This window comes from Ictalurus furcatus, chromosome 19 (assembly GCF_023375685.1).
Source record: "Ictalurus furcatus strain D&B chromosome 19, Billie_1.0, whole genome shotgun sequence".
In the NCBI taxonomy this organism is placed as follows: Eukaryota; Metazoa; Chordata; class Actinopteri; order Siluriformes; family Ictaluridae; genus Ictalurus; species Ictalurus furcatus.
The window spans coordinates 19,718,677-19,738,376 of record NC_071273.1 but is presented as its reverse complement, the minus strand read 5'-3'; the positions used below and the strand labels follow the sequence as shown (position 1 = coordinate 19,738,376).

Sequence of the window (19,700 nt, the reverse complement as noted above, 5' to 3'; positions counted from 1 at the left end):
GCTCTGGAAAATTGTTGATTGTGTAAACGAGTAAGTCTACTCTTATATAATAAAGGAAATGGAAATTTATAACCCCAGAATATTTCATGTAATTAATTTCATTTAATATAAATGATTTTAATTACATATTAATAAAATAAATATCAATTTGAGACAATATATAAGGAGAGGTATAATATGTACCACTCACAATACAAGCAACACATACAGTTTGCGGTTCAGTAGAAGCTATATATACAAACTATATATAAAATTATATATAAACTATATATACCATCTAACGAAAATCCTTATCTTTCATACGGATGGTCATCGGGAAAAGCCGGGGGGATTGTGTCGGTCCCTAAAAGTTCTTTCCCTTTGAAGTGTCTTGTTTTATTGTTTGCGCTCGGAGCTACAAGAACGGTGAAGCCACCTCTACAAACACTGGAGGGTTAACTTTGATGCATCAGATTTATATCACTTTGCTCAAAGTTGGTTGGTCCAAGATGGATTAGTTTTCTTACCCAGAATAACACCTGCTCCGGAGCAGGTTAGCTGTGTAGCGCAAGTTACCATGGCGACGAAACCCACTAAAAACCAATCCACCGTGTTGAGACTGAAAAAGCAGAGTTCGCTCAAAACTAAACTCAATCTTACCTGGGTAGCCACCAAACCGGCTTCGTGAAACAGGCCTCTGACGTGACACGGTGGGGATGATTCCTAGGATCGATCGTGAGAACGGGTTAATGTCCGTGTAGAGTTTTGTACCCATGTCCGCATGGGTTTCCTCTGGGTTGTCTGGTTTCCTTCGATCTCCGCAAACCAGGCCAGGAGGTGAAGCTGCTACACTAAATTGCCCTTAGTTGTGAATGAGTGTATGTGCGTGTTATGCACGGAGCCCTGTGATGGACCGTCATCAAAACTTGGATGTATACCTGCACCTAGAGTTCTGGGGATAGGCTGCATATCCACCACGACCTAAACCAGGATAAAGCAGTTACTGAAAATGTATTCATAGGGCTTTGAATTGACCTCCTGTTCCTAGGGATCCTGGAAACGGGAGGTTCTATCTAGCGGAGAGGTTCTTTAGTTTGTCCATCTAGGGAACGCTGAAAGGATCGATGAAGAACCCTCAACAAAGGTTTTGACTTTTAGAAAAGGTTTCAAGTAGAACTCTTTATGAAGATAAGAACCAGTAACTATCATAAGAACCCTTAAGAAACCTAAGATACCATGAAGGTGTGTATGTATATGATTCCTGGGGCCCAGAGTGGGAGTCTAATGTGTCCTTGAAAACCCAGGTGAACAAATACCTTCAGGACAAGAACAAATTCTTTCGGGACAGCACATTTACCAGTCAGGAGGCTTCTTCAGTTTGTTTCACTCAGGGGTTTCATTAAGGATTCTACAGTATATAGAACCCAACAACTGAGTAAAGTAAAACCATTAACCCGAAGAACCTTTAAGCTCCTCTAAGGTGCCATAAGGGTGGTGATCATTCCAAGGCCCTGAGTAGACAAGGGGGCCTAAAGGAACGAAAATTGTCCAGAAGTATATTCATATCCTTCGTCAAGACAGGCCCAACATTTTTAGATAAACAAAGGCTTCTGTCTAGCAGCCTAAAGGCTTCTCCAGTCACTCTAAGAAATTATGTTCAATTTTCTTTATAGTAGCCTACAACAGACGGTTTCCAATTTAAAAAAGTTTCAAACAGAAGCTTTTTAGAAAGGTCCCTCATTATCTATCCAAATGACCCTTAAGGAACCCCTTATTTACACATGTACTGCTGCCCTTGGGTGTTAACTTCTGACTTCGCATAGATTTTACATGACCTCAGTACACTCAAAGGTTCTGTGGATAGTTAAGGGTTCTTCACTTCCTTAAAAGGCTTGGAACACACATGGTGAGGAAACAGTTGAAGTCTACACAGAAACGCTAAAGGTTCTCCCAGAGGGACAAACTGAAGAATCCTTAATGGTTATTTAGTTAACTTCATGTCTGTCATGAACAGGATCCACTTTCAGGAAGCATCCCGTCAGGCCAATCCTGACCAAATGAGCAATCTTGAGTCTCACTCGCACATTCTCACGCTGATGTTCTGTCTTGTTGGGAAAAATCAGCATATCAGAATCCGGGGTTGAATCTGAAAAAGTACTATAAGTGGTACAGCATGTAATTCATCATTCATTCCTTCATAATCAGAAAGCACTTTATTCTGGTCAGGGTTCTGGTGGATCTGGAGGGTATCCCAGAAATTCTGGGAGCACAGTGGGGAATACACCCTGCACAGGGTGCCAGTCCATCACCAAGCGTCTCTCACACACACACACTTGCATTTAAGGGCAATTTTAGTTTAGACACCAATCCAATACCAGCATGTTTTTGGATGTTGGGAGGAAACTGAAGAACCCAGAGGAAACCCACACAAAACTCCACACATATAGTAACCCAAGCTCATGATTGAACTGGGGATCCTGCAGCTGAGGCAACACCATTTGTCCACCTTTAACTTGTTCCCACTCATTGAAAAAATAAATATGTTTCTGCATATTGTAAGAAAATAGATTTTTGCTCCTCACACCAATGATGAAATTTCTCACTCAAGTCATCCAGCAGAAAAATCTCTAAACATCAACTGCCTCAGAAAATCAAAAGCAGCCCAGCTCTGATGTCTACACCAAAGAAGAAACCATGAAAGAAGTAGGAACCAATCGTATTCCTTTTGGGAGTTGCAATATAGTAGATCGTGCCTTGACTGTAACGTCGAATAAATCACACTTAAAACCATCACTAACACATGAGGGACAGTTTGAAAATATTAAAAACTTTATGGCTCGATGTGTAGAAGCTTTATAAAAATGTGGACTATTTCCAAAAGCAGCCTCTGAGGTGCTGTTCTGTTTGTTCTTCTGACACGAGTCCTTTATCGATCTCTGTGTTTACTCTTCTCTCTCTGAATCTCATAATCTGCACTGGGATGGCTCGATCACCTCGGCTGGGGAGGTGTAACTTTGAAAAGCGAACATCAGTGAACATTAGAACAAAAGAACCAGACAGAAAGAGAGAGCAAAAAAGGAAAAAGCAAACTGTTCCACAGTGGCCCAAAGGCAAAGTGGTAGTTTGGTGGAAAACTTTTCTCTGCCCACACACGGTGTACACACACACACACACACACACACACACACACACAAGCCGGCATGATAAACAGGATTATATTCATCTATTTATAGGACAAACAGGGCAAGTGAACAATGTGCGCAACTATACAGTTAGCTCCTTGAAAGAGATCTGCGTTACATGCTTTTATAATCAATATATGAGAAACAATGTATGAGTGTGAGAGCAAGTGAGAGAAAGACAAGGTACATTATTGTACAAATAGGCAGTCCTCAGCGTTGAGTAATAAATCCCATAAATTCCTCGATAAGGGAATGCATTATACAAACAGTGGAACCATGGTGGTTTAATAATCCTGCTGTACACGAGGAGTCAACATTTCTTCTCCAAAATATTTCATTTGCATCTGCTTCCATCCAAATATCATTTCTGCCTAGAACCATTCCTTACCATGTGTTTGGAAATATACACTATACAATCTTACTGGATTTAATGTATAGACACACAGTCTAGAATTCTTGGTAATGTCCAGAAATGGGAAAACACAGGAAGCAGAATGGACTATAAAGGTTTTGGGACTGCTGTAGTGTTTTATTTATTTATTTATTTATTTATTTATTTATTTTTATTAATGAGGTTTAAGTCCTTTCCTTTCCTTTAGGCACTGTACTTCTTCCCCGTTCTGTGAATCTGCTGGTACAGGGTCATGGAGAACGCCATGCCGAGGAGCTGCAGAACAGGAAATGACACCAGTTAGCTTAGTCAGGATACAATCTAGATTTAAAAATGTCACTAGATGTGACTGAATCAGTTGTTAAACACAACAAAATTAGCGAAGTACTGACTTCCTGGCACAGTTTATTTTTTTTCCACCCCCACTTTGGTCACCTGCCAATTCCCACCCATGGCTAATGTCGCTGTGATTGACAGGGGACACCGCGTACGTCATCCCCTTAATGTAAACCTCGAATGATCGCCTTTGAATTTAAACATTTGTGATCAGTTACTGCATTTTTATATACAGATTACACATTGTTCAAATTGCTTATTTACTTGAAACACACACACACACTCATATGACAAATCGAAAAAATATTTCATTTGTGTGTGTGTGTGTGTGTGTGTGTAAGCCGAAGTGCAAATGGCAGAATTGATATTACTGGAAGAGTTAGCACATGATGCCCTTAGAAGGCAACAGATATTTACAGACCAGTATGATTTATTTATTTATTTATTTATTTTTGAGGATGAAAGCTGGCTTACAAGTCGGTCAATTTTAAAACGTTTTGTCCCAGTATGGTCTCCACTTGTGGCAGAGAAACTCCCTCAGTTTTGGTGTGAAACCATTTTCTCTTGACCTCACTTCTATTGCGCTGGACAGACGCTGCCGAATTCCCTCCATATTTTGGCCTTTTCAGGTGCTGTGAGTCTGCTGGATATGCTTCTAAATAATAATATTTTATAGAAAAAGTACTTTTTTTGGGGCCATTCTACACTTTGCACTCTGTGAACTTAGCCTTTTAATGGAGTGTTGTGGGCGTCACCAAATGCAAATCAGCTACGGCGTGCATGTGCCTGGTTATTCCCAGGTGACTACCATTTATCAACATAAACACGCGAATACAAAGAAAATCAGCGTTTTATGGAACTTCTGTAACTCCGGTGTAAATTTTTAGTTCGGTCCGGCTTACGCAAACGTCTACACGCAACTCTACTCAAAGACTGATGAATGAGGCCTATTGCTTGTACCTGTACAACAGGTGTGTGGGTGTGTATTTGTGCTGCTTTAAATACCTGTATGACCAACACACACATAGCAATAGTGCCCAAGAGGTGTTTGTTATCGTCCAGCCAGTCCACAACCTTCCCGTAGCAGCCCTAGCAGAGAAAGCACAAGTTCACACTGAGTGTGTTTACATGTACACAATAATCTGAAAATGACACAAAATTACATTTTCACCATGAAACCGTCCTGATAAAGGAAAACCCCCAACATTGAGATGAATCAGTTACATTTCGTTGCCAGTACTGTCATTAGTGAAGCGAAGCCGTTAGTTTAATTATAATTAAAGTTATAAAATTTGTTGATGCTATTTATAAGTACACTATGCCATTTCATTGTCTTAATGTGTATAGTATACACACTTATGGAATATTCCCATGGCATTTCCCCTGGAATCCACTGGATTTAACAATATTATGAGAGTCATACGATGTTGTACATTCTTTTATATTAATTACTTATCCAAATAAATCTAATAGGAACTCCATTTAAAACCATATCCCATTGGGTAAGCCATTGAAAGCCAGCGGGATTGTGAGAGAACGATAATGTTCTAAAAACTCCCAGTGAAATCCCATATTCAATAGGAGCCAATTCACCATGGGAGTCAGATTAAATGCCCGCTGGACTCAAACGGAAACTTTTTTTAATGCATCGTGTTATATATTTCTTAACGGTTTATTGGAAGCACAAAAGACTCGAAGCTACAGAGAAACACGTTGCTCTTGAACTTTAGCTCTGCTAAAAAGTGATATTCACATAATGTTGCCCTGAGCTGATTTTCTATTTCAGTCCAAGATTTTTACGTCACTCCTCAGTTTCTTTAAGCAGACACAGTATTTTAAGATACATGTGCCGAATAACCCTATTAGGCTAAAATCCAGGTGTCTTTACTGTAGTTTCTGAAATCTGATTTAAGATGTCTCAGTAGCTGCGTTTACATGGACAACAATAATCCACTCTTAATCCGATTAAGACCATACTTTGATTAAGAAACTACCATGTAAACAGCGATTTTTACTTACCTTAATCTAATTAATGTCATAATCGAATTAAGACAGGTGGAGTACTCCCGTTTTAGTCGCATTATGGACGTGTATTACAGACATGTAAACACCTTAATCACATTATGAACGTCGTGTGGGAGTTTTCACCGTGTTTTGCGACAGGACACACGGCAGTTTTACGTTTTACGGCGAACAAGAGTTCGACCACGTCCCAAATCGCATACTTGCCTACTATAGGCCTGTAGTGGGGAAAAATACATGTATCTCGGCTACTATATAGACGGTAATTACGCGGTTTGAGACGCAGCCCACGGCTTCAAGCAGTCGTCTATTAGCACGTATAGCATGACAAATAATTAACTGCACTTAAAGCGTTCGTAAAAAAAATTAAATAAAATCACCCAAAAACTGTATACGGTACCATAACGAAGACCAACTGTATGTTGATACGTGAAATTCTGGAGGGATGTCAGACGCGGGCTGTTAATCTAATTATGATCTATAACATGTAAAACGGGAACCTGACAGGAGTATTCTAAAAGCGACTCATGTAAACACCTTAATCACATTATTATCTTACTCAGAGTAAGGTCAATAATTAGATCACTGCTGTCCATGTAAACGTAGTCAGTATGTTGCTTACGTCTGTGGAAATCAGATGATTGCCGGATTCACAAGTGTGCATGTAAAAGCACTCACAGCGTCCAGAGCGAGTGCGATTAGATCAGCCACGCAGCAGCCGTTTTTCTCTTTCTTTTTGCTCAAAAATGTTTTTTTATAAACTCACCTGAGACCAGAAGACGGTACTGGCATTGCGCCCACAATCTTTATAATACTCCTGACAACATCGGTCTGGGACTGTCTTGTCAGGGAGGGCATCGTACCAGTCGGTGTATCCAGTTACACCACAGCACTGCAACTACACAAACACACACACACACGGAGTGAGAGAGAGAGAGAGAGAGAGAGAGAGAGAGAGAGAGAGAGAGATAGAGAGAGAGAGAGAGAGAGATAGATAGTGAGATAGAGAGATTGCTGCTTCATCCAATATTAATGGGAACATTTCCTAAAAGCAGTTAAAAAAACCTTTTGTTACAGCTAAAATCTCTGTAAAGCTTTAGCAGGCTGTACACTAGAACACACACACACACACACACACACACACACACACACACACACACTCATAAGGCTACGAAGCTAGAATGTTAATACACAGATTAGTCACTCATTATACCAGAGGATTCCACAGTGCTGTTAAATTCTCAACTCTTACTGGTGAGAGAACTTTGATTAATTGTCTATACCAGCAGCTCTGACACTGGTTCCAGCTGCGAGACAAATCACAAATTTATATAAAATGATATTCATTTACCATCAATTAAAGTTTATATTAATCGTTCTCATACGTCATCCTTTCTATAGTAACAACTTCGACACTGACTTGTATGGCAAATGCTCCACATAAACGGTTTTTCTATTTTTCTATTTAGATAACAGGGATATGGTAAAGTGATGTTTATTTAACGTTTATGGAAGGAGTCTCCAAGTGTCAGTACTTCATAACAATCTTTTGTTTCTCGGCAACAGGATAAATATGCATTTATTTTTTGGGGTCTTATTAACTTCATGAGTGAGAGAAAAAGAGACGCGGGTGAGGGAACGACTGTTTATAGCTGCTGTTGTGTAAAACAGAACAAGAACTAACTTGTTTTCAAGGCCATTCCAGTATATTAAATGGATAAAAAGTCATTTAATAAATAGATAACTAGTTGGTGTTGGCAAACTGCTACAGTATAAAAGGAATGAAACACTTTGGGACATGCTGTTATAGGAAAAATAACATCTCTGGGGTGGAAAAAGTGACACGGTGTCACTCCAGGCTTCATCACACCATTCAGTTGCTGTTCATTTTTCTATAACACCACGTCCTCGAGCATTTTATTTCTTACAAACGTATACAAACTGATAACTCCAGTCTATACAGGATCCAGATCAATATTGACGCTCATAACAGTATGATGCACCCGGCATCAGATCTACTTCGGATTTACAATCACGTGACTTACAGAAGCACACGCACACGCACACACACACACACACACACACACACACACACACCCACCTCAGACTGGATGATGTTCCATGCGTTGCGCAGGCCGACGTTGTTGTCGGAGTTGTACAGCTGCAGACCCTCCTTCAGGTCCTGCTGTGCGTACTCACTCACCTGAAAGACAGTTCACACTTACACCACGCACTCGTTCTGTAAAACACCTTCAATTCAGGATACGCTCAAGTTCACGTGCGACATGAAATCTGCCGTTTTTAAACTGATTTTAAACTGATACTTTGTGCAATTTCAAAGATGATCAAATAAAATCCGCTTTCTGGGCATGCGACTCAAATGATACTTGATATTTTTGATAACACCACAATAGTAAACCCAGGATAATGACAGGGGAGTGCAGCAGCAGCAGCAGAAGCAGCAGCAGAAGCAAACATGACCAAGCTGGCCTCTTGACTGAACATGGCTGGTAAATCCACAACAGGACGGTGAGAACACATTTCACAGAGCTCGATTTGTTCCCAAGGGTTCCAAGATCCATTAATTGAATTCGAAGAAGCAAAGTGCGCAGAGTAGAGGTGTAAAAAAAAAAAAAGAAAAGAAAAAAAAAAACATTTTTTTAGGGGTTGGTTACATGTTCACAGAAGAGGTGGGCCTTTAGCTGTTTTTTGAAGAACACCTGTACATTCATGTAATTATTCAATCAGCCAATCATGTGGCAGCAGCACAATGCATAAACTCGCTCAAACACACATCAAGAGCTAAAAAGTTAACGTTTACTGTGTGATCAATTGAAGGCCAGGTGTAAACGCATTCGAGACGGATTTAAATCCGATCGCTCCAACCACATCAGGAGGTGGTCTGGGACGCCGTATTCCAGAAGAAACCGGACAAGTCTAAATGCATCTGGTTGTTGGAACCACACGTCAGCGCTTTTCTCCTCCCAAACGGAAGTACGTCACTCGCGTTAGCCGCGCCTGAAGCAAAAACAACATATCGACCGGTACAGCCTGACGGAGATACGAGTGTGCCTCCTCATTAAATTGCTCTGCAGGCTGACACAGAGATAACCGTAGGTCCGGAGCCCCGTTCGTAAAAGAAGCCAGCGCTATATTTTCCCCACCAGTGTCGACTCCGAGCTTTCATCCAGGCATCGCATGGGGGTTTAAAGTGTAGTACCGCCGACAGTGAAAATGCTGCACGTAATTAGTGCTGCCTTTTGTCGCGCAAGCGTTGTAGCGAGCGTTCTCGTTGTCCTTTCGCCTGCATTCTCAAACTAAAATAACGCTGGCTGCCATTTCAGTTCCGGGGAAACGCGTATTTGCATTTTGCGTGGGAATAGAAGATCGGATTCGTATCCGTTTAGCTGAAACGCATTATGTGACCCGGTGTAAATGGAACCGTTTTAACAAATCCGATCCGAGAAAACACATGAAGTGACCAGGTATAAACACGCCCTATCAGTTTCCAGTATTTTAAAAGGAATTTGGCACCTGGTTAACGTGGCATTACTGGATGTACACTTATCTGCTTCGTTGCGACAACAATCGATCTTAATATTACAAGCAAATGTGAATTTTGTCCAAACAATCAAATTGGATTTTGTCTCTTGTAACTGGCGGCGCAGACTCTCAGTGTCTCGGTTTAAAAATGAGATTTAAGAAATAAATCAGATTTCCCTGCTTTGTGAATGCTTGTGCTTTACCTTGTCTGTATACACAAAGAAGAGGATGAGCAGAATCAGCTCTGCCAGCAGAATTATCAGCAGGACAATGAAGAACTAGAGGGGAAAATAATAAAAAAGGGAGAAGAGAAAACAAGTCATGCAAAAAAACTAGTACAAAATAGTTATGTTAGTATCATGTATACGTAAATGATGATCAAGGCTCAACACTCACACTCAGCAACAGGAACTTGTTCTCCTTGATGGCGCCCATCCAGCCCAGGAAGCCTGTCACCATGACGATGGAGCCCAGGATGATGACCAGATTGGCGGCTGAGAGTGAGGGGAAGGAGGGAGAGAATGTGGCAAAGCTCCCCTGAGACATGGAGAGCCAGATCCCTACTCCCAGCAGACCACATCCCGACAGCTAGAAAGAGAGGGAGGGGGGTGGACAGATCTATTACTTTTTCATAACTCCAACAGTATGCTGCGTGGAAAGTAATAACCTTGAGAAAAATAGAAATTCAATTTTAGTTTAAAGCTTAAATCAAAGCAACAAAGTAACTAAGAGAAAGAATGTAGCCCCAAGTTAGGTGTTTGGTATTCCTTCTGCATGCACACACACACACACACACACACACACACACACACTTACATTTCTACCCACACATATAGACAATTTCCCAAGACAAACAGTATTTTGCATAACTAAACAGCACCATTCTATCAGTTTTAGCGCACTGACTGGGTGGGGAGTTCATGAGGCCCATGTTCGTGTTTCACCGGAAGTGAGAAGTAATTTGAGACCATTGCTCCCCACTAGACTTTAGGTCTGGACTCGGACTCGGCCAATCCACGTTTCGTTTCATTTCATCTTGCTGTATTGGTCATCTTACTGCTACCGATCACATTCTCTTGTAAAAGTGCTTCATACAAATGTCAATTCTTGTTTCTTGCAAGAAAAAGAAGCCTTTGTTTGTCACAAAACTTACAGTACATTGAAAATCTTTCCTTCGTAAATCCCAGCTTGCTAGGAAGCTGGGGTCAGAGCGCGGGGTCAGAGCGCGGGGTCAGCCATGAGAGCCTTGGTACAAAGGCCCAACAGTGGCAGCTTGGCGGTGCTGGGGATTGAACCCCCGACCATCTGATCAGTAACCCAGAGCCTGGTGTTGAATCACCACTGCCCAATTATTGCGAGTCTTCAATTATTGCAAGATATCAAACCACCGTGCTTCATATTTGGGGTGAGGTTAAGATCTTGCCCTTATAGCCTTCCCTCCTCCTTGTCTTCCTTTTCAGTAACAGTCTTATCCTGGTCAGGATTCCCTGGCACACTGGGGACGAAGTAGGAATACCCCCCATCCACACAGAGGGGGAATTTACAGAGGCCAATCCACTTACTGCCATTTTTAAAGAGGTAAAACTAGGAGAACAGGTGGAATGATCATGATCCAATGATTTATGGTGTCTCCACTGATTTAACAACAAGGCAACAACTGAAATGAATTAATGCAACAATCATGAATCAATTATTATCATTTAAAATGTATTATTGAAAATTTTAAATGCCAGAAACAACCTGTGTGTAAAACCAATTAATATTTTTAGCTGTGAGGCACAAGGGCCAGCTGCTGTGCCACCCAATTCAGTCACGTTTTACTCTAAAAGTGCAGCATCAAAACGCAACTGTCTTCATGTGGACGACCAAAATGCCACAAAGTCAAAATATCATAGATTTCTATAATCATGTAGCCTTCACACACACCCCCACACACACCCCCTCAAACCCCCTCACACACACCCCCAAACACACACCCCCTCAAACCCCCTCAAACCCCCTCACACACACCCCCAAACACACACCCCCTCAAACCCCCTCACACACACCCCCAAACACACACCCCCTCAAACCCCCTCACACACACCCCCTCAAACCCCCTCACACACACCCCCAAACACACACCCCCAAACACACACCCCCTCAAACCCCCTCACACACACCCCCTCAAACCCCCTCACACACACCCCCAAACACACACCCCCTCAAACCCCCTCACACACACCCCCAAACACACACCCCCTCAAACCCCCTCACACACACCCCCTCAACCCCCTCACACACACCCCCTCAACCCCCTCACACACACCCCCTCAACCCCCTCAACCCCCCCACACCCAAACACACCCCCTCACCCCCTCAAACCCCGACACCCACCCTCACAGCTCCACACACACCCCCTCAACTCCCCCCACACACACCCTCAACTCCCCCCACACACACCCTCAAACCCCCCCACACACACCCTCAAACCCCTTCAAACCCCGACACACCCCCACACCCCCTCAAACCCCCTCACCCACAAACCCCCCCACACCCTCACACCCCCTCAAACCCCCTGACACACCCCCAAACAAACCCCCACACCCCCTCAAACCCCCCCAGACCCTCACACCCCCTCAAACCCCTTGACACACCCACAAACAAACCCCCACACCCACACCCCCTCAAACCCCCTCACCCACACACACCCTCCCACCCCTCAAACCCCCTCACCCCCACACCACCTGACACACCCCCAGACACACACAGACCCCCAAACCCCCTCACAGACACCCTTACACCCCCTCAAACTCCCTCACCCCCCCACACCCAAACACACACCCCCTCAACCCCCCCCACACCCAAACACACCCTCACCCCCCCACACCCCCACACCCCCTCAAACCCCCTGACACACCCCCCTCACAGCCCCACACACACACCCACACCCCCTCAACTCCCCCCCACACACCCTCAACCCCCCCACACCCCCTGACACACCCTTACACACCCCCTCACCCACACCCCCCAAACCCCCTCACCCACACACACCCTCACACTTGCTCAAACCCCCTGACACACCCTCACACAGACCCCCAAACCCCCTCACACACACCCTTACACCCCCTCAAACCCTCTCACACACACTCTCCCCCCCCCCACACACGACAAATGTGGTCTTTTGCAACTATTAATGTTTCTGCTGTGCCTGAGATGAGAGGAAATTAGTGATTGCTGTAAGGCAGAAATGATGGAATATTGTAAAAGCATTGTACCGAAACACATTTCTATCCTCCCACTACTTTATATTACATGCTGTTATGTTGATTCTGTGTGCATGTGTGTGTGTGTGTGTGTGTGTGTGTGTGTGTGTGTGTGTTACACAGATGATAAAGCACAATTGGCCATTAAAATCTGTTCAGATGGGTGGTTGGTATGGAACCACAGGAGTGTTTTGAGGAATTTACAGGGCTCAGAGTTTCACTGAGTAAAAGCATACCACTTACCACTTGGCCGATTTCCCAGTTATGTAACATATTGTGTGATTGTGTGATTGTGTGTGTGTGTGTGTGTGTGTGTGTGTGAAAAACCTTTTTCTGTCCATGTTTGCAGGATTTAAAATATAGAATGATACTCGGTGCCACTTGAATGATACCGGGATGAAGTCAGGTCTCCAGGTACAATATTATGTAAAACAACCCAACCCCCCCCCCCCCCCCCCCCCCCCCCCCCGCAACTCCAAACCTCTGTGTGCGTGTGGATCTTAGGGGTGGATCTTATTCCTACTGCACACACACACCTCGTAATCTTTACTAAAAAGCAGAGCTGCTTAGCCTGTGTTAAAATACCCAGCATGCACTTGGACTCCCATGAGACTGCAGACTGTAGAGAGTAAGATTAATGCATCAAAAAAATAAAAAACACAAAATCCCATTCTCAGAATGCATGTAGGAGAAAACTGACAAAAACTTTAAGGGTAAAAGAAAGGGGAAGAAAAATCTAACAAGCCTCAGAAAGGATTCTGTGCACTTCAGTGAGGGACTGTGAAAAGATGATAAAAGAGCTGAAAATGTAGTGTTCGGACCACATTACCACTCTCGCGCACACACACACTCGGCTCAATATAAGGCAGTTTAATGATCCTGCTCAATTTAAACCAAGATTGCTCCAGACTGTTGGATCGATGAAATCCTTTTCTTTTAACACGATCTTCTCATTCTTTATCCTTCCCTTTCTCTCTCTCTCTCTCTCTCTCTCTCTCTCACACACACACACACAATATCAGACATGTATAAAGTATTAGAAGAGAAGAACATAGAGGAAAAAAGCACACATTAATAAATAATGGAGCTACAGTTAGAACACTGAAAAAGTGCTGCTTCAGCAGACTATGACTATGCATGACACACACACACACACGTCTCCTCACACACCCCGTTCTTTAAAAGAACCGCCACTTAGTGTGTGTGTGTGTGTGTGTGTGTTCTGTAAGTACTGAGTGGAGGTCTAGCCATTGCTTTAGGACTCCTGAATTAAACATTAGTAAGAGTGCCATCAGGATCACTAATGCCAAATGATTCATTAAATATGAATCATCAGCCATGAGCTGCGCGCACACACACACACACACACACACACACACACACACACACACACACACACAATACATACATACATACATAATAACAATGTTAGTCTAACTATATTTCTGAATACATCACAGACCAAAGACCATTACAGCTGAATGCAAAAGTTTGCGCCCCCCTTAAGTCAAAACTGAGAAGGATATTTTCTATATTGGGTTTCATAGCCGTTTACTCCTTATCATGAGTAACAAAATGGTCAAATAGTTCAGATTAACAGTTAAAATAGTCCAAATGAATGTAACTAAATTCTCTCTATTAATGTGTGTGTCCAGACTTTGCCTTTATAACTGCATCAAACCGCTCTGAACAACTTCTCATCTTCTCAGTTGTAATATTACATTTTTCAAAACCTGGTCTGTGACTGATCAACCTTGTGTTTATCTTGCTTTAAATAGTCAAGATTTACAGTGCAAAGCTTCGGTCTAAAAGTTTGAATCCCACGTTCTAAAAGGAGGCTGAAAGGTTCATGGCAAAACCTAATCATTTTCACATCAAACATCAGAGAGGGGGAAAAACGTGTTTGTTCGTGCCAGATGGGTTGGTTTGGGTATTTCAGAAACTCCGGCACTCTTAAAAATAAAGGTTCCAATGAGAACAAAAAAGGGTTTTTCAGCCTGATGCCATAGGAGAACCCTTTAGAGTTGCCCAAAGAACCTTTTACTGGCAAGTTCTTTAGAGAACCATCTATTTACTGGTACTTTAAAGAGCCCAGAAATGCTTCTTTCTTCACAGCAGTGCCACAAAGAACATCATACATTCTCTAAAACAAGCAAACAAACAAACAAACCCTTAGTTAGTGCTTTAAGGAACCAAAATAAGGTTCTTAAGAGTGATTCCAGGAGAACCTTTTCCAGTCCCACAAAGAACCTTATAGGGTATATTTTCACACAACAGTCTCTAGTGTCTACACAGACTGGTGCAAAAACTAACAAACAAGGAGAGAGTGGGGGAAAAAAAAAACCCCCACCATATAGTGAGTGGCAGTTCTGTGGGAGAAACGCCTTGTTGATGATCGAGATCAGAGGAGAATGGCCAGACTGTTTCAGGCTGGCAGGAAGGCTACAGTAATGCAAATAAGCACTCTTTATAACCGTGGTGCGCAGAGAAGCATCTCAGAACGCACAACACGTAGAACTTTGAGAGAGATGTGCTACAACGGCAGAAGTTCACATCCGGTTCTACTGTGATATTACATTAGGCACAGATTCACAAAAACCGGAGAGACGAGGACAGGAAAAAGACCAGGCAACGTTTTTCAAATCTTGACCTGTCCAGTTTTGGAGAGACTTATTTTGGTTAAAGATCTTTTTTTTAATTTTATTTAATACTGCCTTCAGATGCTAAAGATATTTACATGTTTCCCAGAAGACAAAATAATAACAATTTACACCGATCATCCTGTTCAAAAGTTTACACCCCCCTGTATTGTGCGCACCTTTTGTAACAGTCGTGTACGAGTCCCTCAGTTGTCCTCAGTGTTAGACGATGGATCTGAACATCATATAAACTCTGTTAGAAAGGGCTCAAATATGTAGAAGATGCTGGAAAAGTAAAGAACGTGCAGGACCTGGAGGATTTTTCTGAAGAACAGTGGGCAGTTTAAACAAGGGTCTCATGAACAACTCTCACAAAACATAAACACAGCCGCTGATCATCCAGGTAACGACGCACAGTATTAAGAATCGACCGTGTGTAAACTTTTGAACTGGTTCATTTGTGTAAATTCAGTTATTATTGTGTCTTGTGGACTATATGTAAACATCTGTTATGTGAAACAGCGTATTCCGGGCAGGACTAAATTTTTAAAAAATGCTATTTTTGCAGATTCTACAAGGTGTATGTAAATGTATGACCTCAACTATAAAGGCTGTAACAAACCCATGAGAGAGACACGCAGACATGCCGTCAAGCTCCAACGTAAACTAGGCCACAGGATCGACACAGTTCACTCAGAACTTGAGAAAAGCTCTCAGCATGCGTTAGTAATGTCGTTAAACAGAATTTGGCTTAATTAATGCTATTTTTTTTTTTTAGGATGAACCGATGTCAATCAACTGTTCAATAAACTCGAGCAGCATTCGACAACCAGAATTGTGTGTTAAATTCATTCCCACGGCATTAAATTTAATTCACGTGTGTCCGGCTGGGAGGACAGAAACACTGTAGGAATGCATTCATCACCGGGGAGTTCACGAGATGAAGATGATGGCTGTCAAGACCTCCAATAAAAAACCTATTAGGAAAACAATAGTGTGTGTGTGTGTGTGTGTGGGTGTGTGTACGCGAGCGAGTTATTTCTGCTGTTCGAGAGCTGGAGAGGACTTTGGGAGATTAGGAGAGGATCTTTTCTGACAGACATTTCCCCACTGTGATTTGGGATGTCTGTAAATTAAAAAAAAAAAAAAGAGCCAGGGTGAAAGAGCTGGTCTCGAGTCACTCGACTCAAACAGAAAATATATCTGCTCTCATCTCTCATCAAGCAATGCGTTAGAGATGCGTTGTAAGGGCAGAGTGGTGTTATTGTAGAAAAGGAGCTCCAATATTAATGTAACCCTGATCCATAGGTAGTATCACAGTTATTTAACTTCAGTAAGGGATAATACATGGCATACACGTGCTGCTATACGAAAAGAATCGACCTCAACCTGAGTATTTTTCAATAAAAGGACAACCTGAAGTGTTGTATTCATCTTATACAAAAGCAATGTTAATGATGCGTATTAATTAAAGAATGACACGTCAGAATTTTTATCCGTTTGTCACGTTATCAGTCGTGTTAAAGCAGCTTATAACCAGCTGTTCTATCACCAGCCTCTCTTTTATTCCACCGCCTGATGTTAATAAGACCAAAATGCAGATGTTACAGAGAAACCCCAGTCCTCAGTCCTAAAAGGGCTATTCGGACCGGACTAGTTCTACGTGGATGTGATGTGATGTGATGTGATGTGATGTGATGTGATGTGATGTGATGTGATGTGATGTGATGTGATGTGATGTGATGTGATGTGATGTGATGTGATGTGATGTGATGTGATAATTTCCAGAACTCGGGTAATTATTAGATGCTAAATCTGTGATTTTAATCCCGTGTGAACTGGTCACGTCAGTTATTTTTCCAGACTTTGTTTCCATTCCGGTGAAGATTACAGCATCTTTTACCTTCTATAAAAACGCCCAGCTTAAACTAATCCCGAGCGAACCGACCTAAAGACTCTCCCATGATGGAAAACCTGAAGTTACATCTCTTCCTTTAACCGTAACAAAGCTGGAACACTGGAGACTCCTTCCAACAATGTGAATAAACATGTCCTTACATGAAAACGTCACCAAACCAATGTTAACGATTACACACGTTTGTCATTTCTTCGTGAAACGTCTGTCCCAGGATAACTTGCTACTAACTAGAAATGACAGTGTTAAAAACGTTAATATGAACCTGTGATTTAAAACACAGCCACCACGGTCGAAGCTGCTGTTCTAGAAAACTAATCACCTTCTGACCAATCGGAAATGAGAATTCGATTCTCTTTTTTTTTTTTTTTTTTTTTTAGGATGAACCGACATCTATTAAAAACATTTTCAGCTAAGGAAATCTTCAGTGTTGAGAAAAAATCTCCAGCGATACTTTTCGGGTTCTACACTGAATCTGTAAGGGTTCTCCTCGAGAGACAAAGCAGGACTGAAGGATCCAGAACAAAGCCAGATGGAACCTTCATTTCTAAGCATGCATGGAGCATATGGACACTTTCCATTGATTGCAATTAAGAGTCTGCCTGTCTGTACATAATTGAACACGCACATAAAAAACGTGCGCGCAATTAAAAACCCTGCAAAATCTTTGAGAACACTGTTCTACAGTGAAAGATTGTTACTCACCCAGAAGATCAGGTTGAAGAGAAACATCATGTATTTGACACAGCACATGCACCCGCGCGCCATCCTCAGCTTCTCCAGCTCTAACAAAAAGACAAAAGACAAGTCCAGGTAAAAAACCAGAAACTTCCCTCCACATGCTCCACTCTTCCTCGCTGGCTTCTCGTCCGCTGCCACCGTGCCCTCGACGCTCTCCTCGGGACTCGTCCGAGTCTGAACCTTTGAGCGCCGGGAGCCGTAGAAAGCGCCCACGGCCAGGCGGTGTCCGCGGTCAACAGCCCGGGCGAACTCTAGCTCGGCGCTGTCCAACGAAGGACTCGGCTGGACGGCCACGCTGCTCTCACAGCGCTCCATCGTGTATCAAACCCTCACGCGTGCATCGTATAGAAGACGCACCGAGTGCATAGCATCAAATTGCTCCGTACACTCCAACAGACATCCGAGAAATCCCATAAGTTACACTCGGTGTGAAGTGCCTGATCAACAGCCCTGTATCCTTCTACTCTTATTCTCCAAAGAAGCAGCTACAGACCATCTTTCCTGGCCTCTCTCGTGAAAACGATCTGTTTTTCACTTCTCAGCGTGCTCCCTCGGCTCTCCTTTGCACAACTAATTCACCGTCTTCACCTCGCTCTCTGCATCTGAATGTGCTCTACACTCTCTCTCTCTCTCTCTCTCTCTCTCTCCATCCCGCCTACCGTTGGGGATCTGCCAACAGGAGCGAGAGTTGCTTAACCGTCCCTCCTATAGAGTCAGATCAGATTCCTCAGAACCAGAGCTCGGGCTTAAATGAAATAAAGCATTTCCATTTTACTGCACTTTGGAGGTATTTGAATAAAGCGGTTTTGACTTTACCTTGAAAATCTCGTGTTCGAATGATTGTGAAAATTCAGGTCGTGGAAATGCGAACGAACCTCGACTGATCTCAAACTCGTCCGATCACACACATACACACACACACACCAGTCACTGTGGTACTGCAGAACAACCTCATAACCCAAAAACGCTACCTTTTTACAGTACAACAAATCTGTTCATGACTTAATTGTGAATGTAAAAAAGCCTCAAAGACGTTTTTTTTTTTTGTTTTTTTGTTTTTTTTTAAAGATGAAGTATTTCATATTTAAAAAGTATTTCAAAAAAAAAGAAAAGATTTTCAGTATAAAATGTTCATGCAAAATAGAAGAGTTATAAGGTTTCAACCTGGGAATTTGATCACGTCAGCCATTTCAAGCTGGTGCAACATAGTTAAAGCTGCAGTAAGTAACTTTAGCAAGTCAGCAATGGAAAATGTACGCATCTAAATTCCTTCCTTACAAAAAATTCTGGCTAAGCAACTAACATGACTGAAAGACTACAACGGTTAGACTGGTCATTCGTTTATGGCTATACTGTAAATAATTTAAAATAAAGTGGCGGTTTTGTTTAGTAGTGCTGCTTCACTTGACAAATTTGGACTAGTGCCATGAACCCTGAACAGATGAGACGTCTGTTTTGAAACTGACAGGGAGAATAAACACGCACTTCCCTGTCCAATCGTCTTTACGCAATCTCTTTTCATCACCGACTTTTCTTTTAACAAGCCGACATGTCAGACCAGAGAGAGTAAATATAACTAAAAATCTATGAAAGTTTGAACACTCGGCACTTTCTGAGCTGATGTCTCTAGCTCTGGTCTGATGAGCTGCCTTCAGTTAAATAATTCACATAAATGCAGGTGATTGGATAAACTGCAACAGAAGACGA

At 42.4% G+C, this 19,700-nt stretch overlaps 1 protein-coding gene across 3 annotated transcripts in view; it reads right to left on the bottom strand.

Annotated features, from left to right (window-relative positions):
- Window positions 1-3,178: 3,178 nt before the first annotated feature.
- The window catches only part of tspan9b (tetraspanin 9b), a 37,741-nt gene continuing 21,219 nt past the window's right edge, over window positions 3,179-19,700 (bottom strand). For 2 of the 3 annotated variants that reach the window (XM_053650366.1, XM_053650364.1), the window contains exons 2-8: window positions 17,958-18,037; window positions 9,850-10,041; window positions 9,657-9,731; window positions 8,012-8,113; window positions 6,677-6,808; window positions 4,894-4,977; window positions 3,179-3,828 (exon numbers count right to left, since the gene is read on the bottom strand). In XM_053650366.1, the coding sequence (XP_053506341.1) occupies window positions 3,757-3,828; window positions 4,894-4,977; window positions 6,677-6,808; window positions 8,012-8,113; window positions 9,657-9,731; window positions 9,850-10,041; window positions 17,958-18,020 (720 nt within the window). In that variant the 5' untranslated portion in view covers window positions 18,021-18,037 and the 3' untranslated portion in view covers window positions 3,179-3,756. The remainder of the gene's footprint in view (window positions 3,829-4,893; window positions 4,978-6,676; window positions 6,809-8,011; window positions 8,114-9,656; window positions 9,732-9,849; window positions 10,042-17,957; window positions 18,038-19,700) is intronic. The other variant, XM_053650367.1, reaches the window with a different exon arrangement.